General features: G+C 32.9%; 1 protein-coding gene across 1 annotated transcript in view; it reads left to right on the top strand.

Moving 5' to 3' along the window:
- Positions 1 to 10,981, top strand: part of LOC121019812 (ATP-binding cassette sub-family A member 3-like) — a 130,241-nt gene that overhangs the window by 91,370 nt on the left and 27,890 nt on the right. Inside the window, exon 14 of the mRNA XM_040459623.1 lies at positions 5,948 to 6,126. Within this exon, the coding sequence (XP_040315557.1) occupies positions 5,948 to 6,126 (179 nt within the window). The remainder of the gene's footprint in view (positions 1 to 5,947; positions 6,127 to 10,981) is intronic.

Here is a 10,981-nt window from a genome sequence, read left to right as displayed (position 1 = left end):
AAGAAAGAAAGAAAGAAAGAAAGAAAGAAAGAAAGAAAGAAAGAAAGAAATCCCCACAGTGGCACTGTATCATTTATTAGGTAATTTTGGAAGTATCTTATTTTTGTGAGAGTGGGCAGAATGAGAAAGGCGGGAAAATTTAGTAGCAAACCAGATCCTACCTAGAATAGTAGTTGATGACCTCAAAGGGAAGATCAGTAAACTGTAACTGTATGACAATAAACTTTAGCAGATGGGGTGAGGTGGGGAAAAAATGGAAGAGAAATATTTCATGCAAAATCTAGTGACATGGGAAGTCAAGTATTACTGAGTCTCCATAGAGGCATGGAGTATTTTGTACGGCAATATAGAAAGGTTCCAGTTTCTCCATATCCTCTCCAACAATTGTTATTTTCCATTTTTTTATTATAGTCTTTCTAGTAGGTATGAAGTTGTATCACACTGTTGTATCAATTTGCATTTCTCTAATGACCAGTGATTTGAGCATCTTTTAATGTGCCTGTTGTCCATTTGTGTATCTTTTTTCATAAAAGTGTCTATTCAAGTTCTCGACCCATTTGAAATTGGGTAATTGGCCTTTATATATTCTGTAAAGTAGACCCTTCTTTGATATGTGGGTTGTAAATATTTTCTCCCATTCTGAGGGCTATCCTTTCACTTTCCTGCTAGTGTCCTTTGATACACAGCAGTGTTTCATTTTGATGAAGTCTAGTTTATTCACTGTTTTTTTGTTGTTTTTTGTATACTTTAGGTGTCAATTGCTTAATCAGAGGTCACAGAGATTTATTCAATGTTTTTTCCTAAGAGGTTTATAGTTTTAGCTGTTACATTCAGGTTGTTGATCCTTTTTTAGTTGATTTCTGTATATAGTGTGAGACAGTGTTCCAACTTGATTCTTGTACATATGGATATCCAGTTCTTTCAGCATCATTTGTTAAAAAGACTATTCATTTCCCCATTTAATTAACTTGGCACTCTTGTTGAAACCAGTTGACCTCAGAAGCATGGGTTTATTTCTAAACTCTCAATTGTATTTCATTGATGTGTATGTCTGTCCTTGTTTCAGTATCACCCCCATCTTGATTACTTTAGCTTTGTAGTAAGTTTTTGAAACTGGAACTTGGCTATGTCTTGATATTTGTTTTGCAATTCCTTGTACATTTAAGAATTACCTTTTTTGAGGATGGGGAGGCACCTGGGTGGCTCAGTCAGTTAAGTGTCCAACTCTTGATTTTGGTTCAGGTCATGATCTCATGATCATTGCAGTGCAGAGACTGCTTGGGATTCTCTCCCCCTCTCTCTGGTCCTCCCCTGCTTGTGCTCTCGCTCTCGCTCTCTCTCTCTATTTGAAAATAAATAAATAAAGTTTAAAAAAAAAGAATTACTTTTTTTAAGACCCAAAAAACAAATCTAGTAGGATTTAAACAAATTTTATTTATTTATTTATTTATTTATTTATTTACTTACTTACTTACTTATTGAGAGAGAGAGAGAGAGTACTCAAGATGCATGCCCGAGCAGAAGAAGAACAGAGGGAGAGAGGGAATCTTAAGCAGGCTCCACACCCAGTGTGGAGCCCATCATGGGGCTTGATCTCATGACACTGGAATCATGACCTGAGCTGAAATCAAGAGTCAGACACTTAACTAACTGAGCCATGCAGGCACCCCAGAATCTGTGGGACTTTTATTGACATTGCCTTAATTCTATAGAACAATTTTGAAAGATTTAATACCTTTACAATTTTGATTTTACAGTCTATGAACTTGGTACATTCCTTTGCTTATTTAGTTTTAGCCATCCATCTATTTACTTATGCCTTCTGCATTTTTATTTAATACTGTTTATTTGTTATTGGTTTAGAGGTATTATAGATATGTTCTTAGCTTTATTCCTACATATCTTTTGATGTTATTATAAATGGTATCACTTTTGAAGAGTCATTTTTCATTGTTTTTTGCTGATATAGAGAAATAAAATTAAAGAGCTCATTTTTTGTATATTGAACTCCCTAAATTATTTTATTAACTTTAATAATTTATGAGTAGATTATTTTTAATTTTCAATGGGTACACTCAAAGCAGCTGCTAATAAGGACACTACTTTTACTGCTTTGTTAAGGACATACAATTTAAATATAATCAAAGTGGTGATAGCCGACATCCGGTTTCACTCCAATTTCAGAGAGACCATCTTCACGGATACTGACTATATGCTCTATTTCACAGAGCTTTGATGAGTCAGAACTGAGATTCAAAGGGATCCTACTTTTTGGATTAAAAACGTTTTTTGTTTTTTTTTTTCTATCCTGTGTTTAGTAAACCTTTTTTTTTTTTTTAATCACAAAAAACTGTTCAGTTTTTCTTAAGCTTCTGTTGAGATGGGCAAATGATTTTTCTCTTTGTTTTACTGAATTACATATTCTGTTGAATTACATAAATGGATCTTCTAATGTTAAATAATAAAAAAATTAAATAGACTGAATAATTACACATGGAGATTATTGATCATGTTTCCTTAATAAAGATAGAATTATTTGGGTGTCCTATTAATAATTTGGGGAGAGGAATTAATAGAGTTTTTGTAGAATCCTTTCATTTACCTAAATTTTCAAAATCATTGGAGTAAATTTGTTTATAATATCTTCTGGGGTTTTTTTTAATGTTTATTCATTTTTGAGAGACAAAACATGAACAGGGGAGGGGCAGAGAGAGACACAGAATCTGAAGCAGGCTCTAGGTTCTGAGCTGTCAGCACAGAGGCCAATGTGGGGGTTGAACTCATGAACCACGAGATCATGACCTGAGCTCAACCAACTGAGCCACCCAGGCACCCCATATCTTCTGGTATTTTTAACACCTGTGAATTCTATAGAACTTATCATTTTCACTTATGATATTCTGAATTTTTTCCACCCACATTGTTTCTTGATAAATCTTACCAAAGTTTTATCAATTATTTTAGTCTTTTCAAAAAACATGTTTCAGGGGCACTGGGGTAGCTCAGTCAGTTAAGTGTCTGACTTTTGATTTCGGCTCAGGTCATGATGTCACAGCCATGAGATCAAGTCCCACACCTGACTTTGTGCTGAGTGTAAAGCCTGCTTAAGATTCTCTCTCTTCCTCTCTATCCCTCTCCTGCTCGCTCTCTTTCTCTCTCAAAACAAGAAATAAAAAACAAATTTTCACTTTTGTTGATTCTTCCTATTGCATGTTTATCTCCTAAATTATCAATTTAAGCTCTTTATTATTTTCCACATTTTCCATTTTGGGGGATTAATTTTCTAACATCATAAGATGGGTTCTTAAATCATTTATTGTCAGCCTATCTCCCTTTCATGATAAGGATGGATCGCAGTGGGGTTTGGGAAGTTTGTATTTTCCTTGCTTGTATTTTCTGAACTTCCTGTATTTGTGAGTTGATCTCTCATTACTTTTATAAAATTCTCATCTTGGGAAGATATCACTTTTGAGAAGAACAACCTAGAAGACAGAATTATCCCTTAGAAGCTTGATGATGTGCAAAAAGAAGGAAAATATAGCAATAATGGATAGTACTGCAGAAACAGAAGGTTATCAGGAAATCAGAAAACTGTATCCACATTACCACCACACTACCACTACCACAAGCAGAAGGACATTTATTAAAGAAATTACATTTCACTCTGCCAACAAAAATCCTTTCATAAACTAAGCAACCAAGGAATCAGCCCAAACTTATCATCACTACTCCATAAAATTATTGTTTTGATGGTTCATGAAAATTCCCAATTCACAACAGAGATAACCAACATTCATAAAAAGCTAGTATGGCTAGAAGACAAAAATAACACATACTAGAAAATAAAATTTAAAAAGCCACAGAGTTAACTTAGTTAGAAATATACATATAGTGGGGTGATATGTGGGAAGCGAAGCAAATATGGCTAAACATCAACATAGTTGATACTAGGTGGAGGGAATGGTCTTTATTTTATTATTTCAATTTTACTTTATGTTTGAAAAAAATTTTTCAATGATAACACGGAGGGAAAAGACACTCCCATAGAATACATAGAGCATGATACTATTTCTATAAAGTTCAAATTTGAGAATTAAACAAAATTTTATTTACTTACATATATAACTTTATATATTTACATATTTCATATATATTTAATGGTCTACTTGTATTTAAATAAAATAGGAATGCAGAATACAATTCATCATAGTGGTTACCTGTGGAAGATGGATATATATGAAGGAGCATCTAAGTATTTTAAAATTGTTTATAAACTCTTAATTTGGAGACTGGGTTCATAGATTCCATTATATTATGCTTTAAATCTGTACATATATAGCATATAATATGCATGAATCAAGTATTTTTTATTTAGAATTCCAAAGTATGAGGAATAGAAAAGGTAAAATAATACTAGATTTGATGGTCTAAGCAGGAATCTCAAAGGATCCCCTGATAAATTATTAGGCTTTATAAGCCTAATATTGTGGTTGATTACTGCAAAATAAATACAAACAGAGCATTCAATTGCATTTCTGTACATCAACCGTAAACACTTAGAAAAGTGTTCAAAGGCAAAGCTGGAACAATTTCAACAACAAAATAAGGTAGTATTGGATTTGTAACTGAAAGTATAAATTGATAATATGAATCTGTTTTGATATAAATAAATGACTAAAATAATGATGGATAGAAGAAAAATTCTCCATAGAGTTTCAATCAATTTATGTAGATATTCCAACCTCTAGGAGGTAGAGGATAACTTCCCAGTCCATATTTGTGGGATGTACATTTTGACTTCCCTCCAGAGAATAGAGAGCACAGACAAGGGATGAGAGGGAGTAACTTTACAGCAGAGAAAGCTGACAAACACAATCTCAACCACGTGATCAAGGTCAACATTAACAGTGACAAGTCACACTGGTAGTGTGTACATTTTATTGTTGTTGCAATAAAAATATCCCTTTACTTCTGTGAGTTTCCTCCCCCAAATCCATAATCCCAGTCTAATAATGAAGAAGAAAAAAAGAAACCATTAGACAGGTCCCAAATGAGGGATGTCCTACAAAATTCCTCACCAGTACTCCTCAAAACTGTCAATATCATAAAAAAAAAAGAAAGAAAATATGAGAAAATGTCACAGCTAAGAGGAACCAAAGGAAACATGACTACTAAATATAATATAGAATTCTGGACTGGTTCACAGAAGAAAAAAAAAATAACACTACGTTAGAAAAAAAAGGAATCCTGAAAATGTCAGAGACTTTAGTTAATGGTAATATTTGGTACTTATTAATGATAATATTTATTCATTATTGTAACATACCATACTAATGTATGTTGCTAATAATTAGGGAAAGCACATGCAGAGTATGTGAAATTCTCTATATTGTCTTTATAATTTTTCTGTAAATCCAAAACCATTCTAAAGGATTGACTTTTTTTAAAGGAGGGAAAGTATATAATTTTCTTATAACAAATTCTGGACTTTTTACTCAACTTCTCAAGAGAGTTCAAGAAGTATCACTAATGGTCATTTTTACCTTTTAAATGCAAAATGTTACCTTTTGCAAGAGTACTTGCACTTTAATACTGGCTTCTAATTATTGGTTTAAAATTTCACACTTTTGAAAGGACTTGGAGCATTTTTTCATGACATGTAATAATAAGCATATCAATAAATATATTAATATTCATCTGCTTAGCTTACTTGATTACCGTACATTATATTCATGAAATTAGCCTTCAGAATTCATTGTTGAATATCAGTGTAGCAGGATAATCACTTCTCACACTCCAAATAGTTTACTTGTCTCAGTGTAGCCTAATGTTTCATTCCACCCTATATTTCTTATTTATTGTTTTCTCAGGCCTTGTTCATAGTGTCAATGTTCTGTACTAATCTCTCTCTCCACCCGACCCCACCCCCCACCCCCGCCATCCTCAGATCCTGCGAAGAATGTTTATTCTTTGGAAGAGAAAATGATTGGAAAGTACATGATTGTAATGAGTATCACAGGCTTTATTTGCCTTCTCTTGCTTTTCTTTTTGGACACTACTTTGTGGAAGCTAAGAACATTTCTCAGTCAATATGTTTACTTTGTTATCTATAAGACATTCAGGAAGGTAAGTAATTAAGCATGATCCTTAATAATAACTCCAAGAAAAGGGAACATTAAGCCTGAAAAACATGTATCTATATATGACTATCTCAGGGTAAAAGAAAATCTATGTTCACAGAAATATGTTTTCTTAAATAAAACTCATTGAGGTTTAATTTACCTACAATAAACTGTATTTGTTTTTATTGTTTCAAAGCACCAAATTTTGTGTTTACTGATTTCCTTTATTGTTGACTATTTTCTCTTTCATTGATATTTTTGGTCTTTATTTAAAATTTTTTCTTCCTGTTGCTTGCTTTTGGCTTACTTCTCTCCGTCTAGCTTCTTTATGGAAAGACTGAAATTACAGGTTTTAGGTCTCTCTCCTTTAATAACACAAACATTTAAAGCAAAACATTTCCCTGCAAACACTCCTTTAGATGTACTCTGAAAAATTTTGATTTTGTACATTTTTGTTATCATTCAAATGTTTTAAGTATTTTTTAAATTTCCTATACGATTTCTTTTTTGATGCATGGATTACTTTAAAAGTCTGTAAATAAATGTAAAAATATTTGGAAAGTTTCTAGATATATTGTTATTGATCCCTAGTTTAGTTCCTTTGTGGTTAAAAAACATACTCTGTAGTGAATTTTTTTAAAAACCATTGATAATTGCTGTATATGGCTCAGCATGTGACCAATATCGGTATTGTGCCATGTACATGTGAAATAAATGTGTACATTTGTTAGTTGTAATGTTCTATAAATATCAATTAGGTTATGATGGTTGATAGGATTGCTGTATACCTAGTCTTTAGCTGATATATTTTTGTCAGATTTATTTTTCAATTGCTAAGAAGAGTGTAAAATCTCCAATCCCAGTTGTAGGCTTATTTCTCCCCTTTAATTCAGTCATTTTAAAAAGTATATTTTGAATCTCTATCATTAAGCCAATAGACATTTATTATTTTATGTCTTTCTGATTAATTAAATTCTAGAATATCTGGTAATGACATATATCTCTGGTACTATTTTTTAAGCCTATTTTTTTTTTTTTGCCTTAAAGTCTATTTCCTATGACATTAATATGGCACCTTCAGTCTTGTACTTACTTTCTCATGGTATGCCATTTTACTTACACTTATTTTCACTGTATTTATTCGGACTGTAAATAGCATATAGTTACATCCTAATTTTTTATCCATTCTGATAATCTCTGCCTTTTCAATATGAGCATTTAGCCCTTCATTGATAAGTTTGTATTTCCACCTACCACATACACATATTATTTGTTTTCTGTTTGTCCCTTCAGATTTTTGTTTCACTGCTTTCCCATTTCTGCTTTTCCTTGGATTATTTGAATATATTTAGAATTCCACTTTAATTTTTCAATTCACTCTTTAGCTATACTTCCATACTTATGTTTAATGATTGGTGCGGGGTTTACAGAATAATATATAGTTCTTTTTTCATAGTCTGTTTAGAGTTAATATTGTAAAATGTAGAAAATGTGAAACCATAATTTCTGTTTCTATCCCTCACTGTTTTTAATGCTATAGTTGGTGTATGTCTTACATCTATATATGTCATTATATAATTAACCATGAAAAATAATACTATATTTTGCCTTAAAACAGCATGTATTTCAAAGTAAGTAATAGAAAAAAATGATTTTATATTCACCTAGATATTTAGCATCTCTGGTGCTGTTCATTCTTTCCTGAATATATGAGTTTCCCTCTGCTATGGTTTTCCTTTAGACCAAACACTTACTTAAGCATTTATTTTAGTTAAGAACTAGAGAAGAGCTATGTCTTCTTTTATCTGAAAATATCTTTATCTTTATTTGTGGAGTATATTTTTGCTTTCATTAGAAGTCTGGGTTGATCATTTTTTTTTTCTGGGCACTCTATATGTAATATCATTTAACTGTCTTCTGGTTTCTTTTATTTCGAATACGAAGAGGTAGTCATTCAAACTGCTTTCTCTTTTATGTAATGCACTGTTTTTCTTTGGCTGTTTTATTTACGAATTTCTCATTATCTTTGGTTTCCACCAATTTGACTATTATGTACTAAGGCATAAAGCCAACTTAGCTAAGCCAGAACCTTATTTTCCAGAATCCTCTTGCCTGTATTATCCCAATTTAGAGTTGTTACGGAAGGAGATTCACATGAGATTTTGAAGGCAGAATTGAAGCAGACTTAGACTCAGTCTTACAGCAGCATATCTCTCTTCTTAACTTGTCCACTCCAACCTATACTAGCAGCTGTGCATAATGCCACTAAAAAGAGTATCATCTAACATAACTCTAGTCACAATTATTTACTTAGGATAAGTCAGGGAATGGCAATGTCATTTTCCATGATTAGATACTTTTTTTTTTCCAAATACTTGTTTGTTGTATTGCCGTGTTTAAAAACCAAAGTAACGAATATCGAGCAATTCATTTTACTGCATTTTGCCTGTACATGTTTATATTTTATTTATTTTTATTAAGTTTAAAATTTTTAATGTTTATTTATTTTTGAGAGAGAGACAGAGCATGAGTGGGGGAGGAGCAGACAGAGAGGGAGACACAGAATCCAAAGCAGGCTCCAGACTCTGATCTGTCAGCACAGAGCCCAACGAGTGGCTCGAACTCACAGACCACAGATCACATCATGATGTGAGCTGAAGTCATATGCTCAACCGACTGAGCCACCCAGGCGCCCCATATTTTTACTAAGTTTTAAATTTTAATTCCAGTATAGTTAACCTAAAATGTTATATTAGTTTCAGGTGCACAATAGAGTGATTCAAAAAATTCTATGCATTACTCAGTGCTTATCATAAGTGTACATTTTTTAAATGTTTGTTTGTTTGTTTGTTTGTTTGTTTGTTTATAGAAAGATTGTGTGTGCAGGTGGGGAGGGGCAGAGAGATAGAATCCCAAGCAGTCCCCACGCTTTGAGTGCAGAGCCCAACCCTACAAACTATGAGATCATGACCTGAGCTGAAATCAAGAGTTGGACACTTAACTGACTGAGCCACCCAGGCCCCCCTACCTTGAAGCATCTTTAGGGGCACCTGGGTGGCTCAGTCGGTTGAGCCTCCGACTTCGGCTTAGGTCATGATCTCGCAGTCCGTGAGTTCGAGCCCTGCATCAGGCTCTGTGCTGACAGCTCAGAGCCTGGAGCCTGTTTCGGATTCTGTGTCTCCCTCTCTCTCTCTGACCCTCCCCCGTTCATGCTGTCTCTCCCTGTCTCAAAAATAAATAAACGTTAAAAAAAATAAAATTTAAAAAAAAGAAGCATCTTTAGCAGGATAAGTGTACTCTTAATCCCCTTCACCTGTTTCACTCATACCCTCCACCAATCTCCCCTCTGACAACCACCAGTTTGTTCTCTATAGTTAAGAGTTTCTTGGTCAGCTTCTTCATTTCTTTCTTTCTTTCTTTATTTTGTTTCTTAAATTCCACATATCAGTGAAATCATATGGTATTTGTCTTTTTCTGACTGAGTTATTACAATTAGCATTATACTCTCTAGCTTCATCCATATTTTTACAAATGGCAAGATTCATTTCTTTTTTATAGCTGAGTTATATATATATATATATATATATATATATATATATATATATATCACTTCTTTATCCATTTATCCATATAGATGTACATATATAAAAGTTATATGTATATACACATGTATAAATATTATATATATGTGTGTTCATACATATATAAAAGCTTTATATATAAATATATATGTTTTATATAAACATATATAAAACTTTATCCATTCCTCAGTTCATCTCTCCATATTTTGGCTATTGTAAATAATAATAATAGGGATAACAATAACAATAATAACAATAAATGTAGCTGTGTATGTATCCCTTTGAATCAGTGTTTTTGTATTCTTTGGGCAAACCCTCAGTAGTGCAATTGTTGGATCATAGGGTAGTTCTATTGGTAACATTTTCAGGAACCTCCATACTGCTTTCCACAATGGCTGCACCACTGTGCATTCCAACCAAGAGTACACAAGAGTTTCTTTTTATCCACATGCTTGCCAACAGCTGTTGTTTCTTGTGCTGTTGATTTTAGTCAGGTGTTACTCTTGTTGGGAATCTCTTATAAGTGACAAATGTTTTTCTCCTGGTGATTTCAAGATTGTCTCCTTGCCTTTGGCATTCAGCAATTTTTCTGTGTACAGATATATTTGTATTTATTGTAGTTGGTATTCACTAAGTGGTGGATGTATATAATGTTTTCCATGAAATTTGGGGAGTTTCAGCCATTTCTTTAAATATTTTTCTGCTTACTTCTCTCTTTTCCATTTGACATTCCCATTATGCATATATTGATGCACTAAATTGTATCCCACATTTTTCTGAGGCTTTGTTCATTTTTCTTGATTGGTTTTTTCTCCATCTTCAGGTACCTCTTTGTGTCTATCTACAAGTTTTCTAATTCATTTTTCTACCAGTTCAAATTTGCTATTGAGCCCTTCTAGTGAGTTTTTCATTTTAGTTATTATAATTTTCAACTCCAGAACTTCCACTTGATTCTTTTTTTTAATTTCTATCTTGTTATCATTAATCTTGATTTGAAAAAAACATTGTCATAATACTTCCCTTTACTTCTTCAAGCATGGTTTCCTTTCCTTTGAAAATATTTATAATGGCTACTTTGAAAGTCTTTATTTTTTTTAATTTATATATGAAATTTATTGTCAAATTGGTTTCCATACAACACCCAGTGCTCATCCCAAAAGGTGCCCTCCTCAATACCCATCACCCACCCTCTCCTCCCTCCCACCCCCCATCAACCCTCAGTTTGCTCTCAGTTCTCAACAGTCTCTTATGCTTTGGCTCTCTCCCACTCTAACCCCC

This window comes from Herpailurus yagouaroundi, unplaced genomic scaffold, assembly GCF_014898765.1.
Source record: "Herpailurus yagouaroundi ecotype Mexico unplaced genomic scaffold, PumYag 222, whole genome shotgun sequence".
NCBI lineage: Eukaryota > Metazoa > Chordata > Mammalia > Carnivora > Felidae > Herpailurus > Herpailurus yagouaroundi.
Note: the sequence above shows the minus strand (reverse complement) of the source record. Positions and strands in the feature narration are given on the sequence as shown.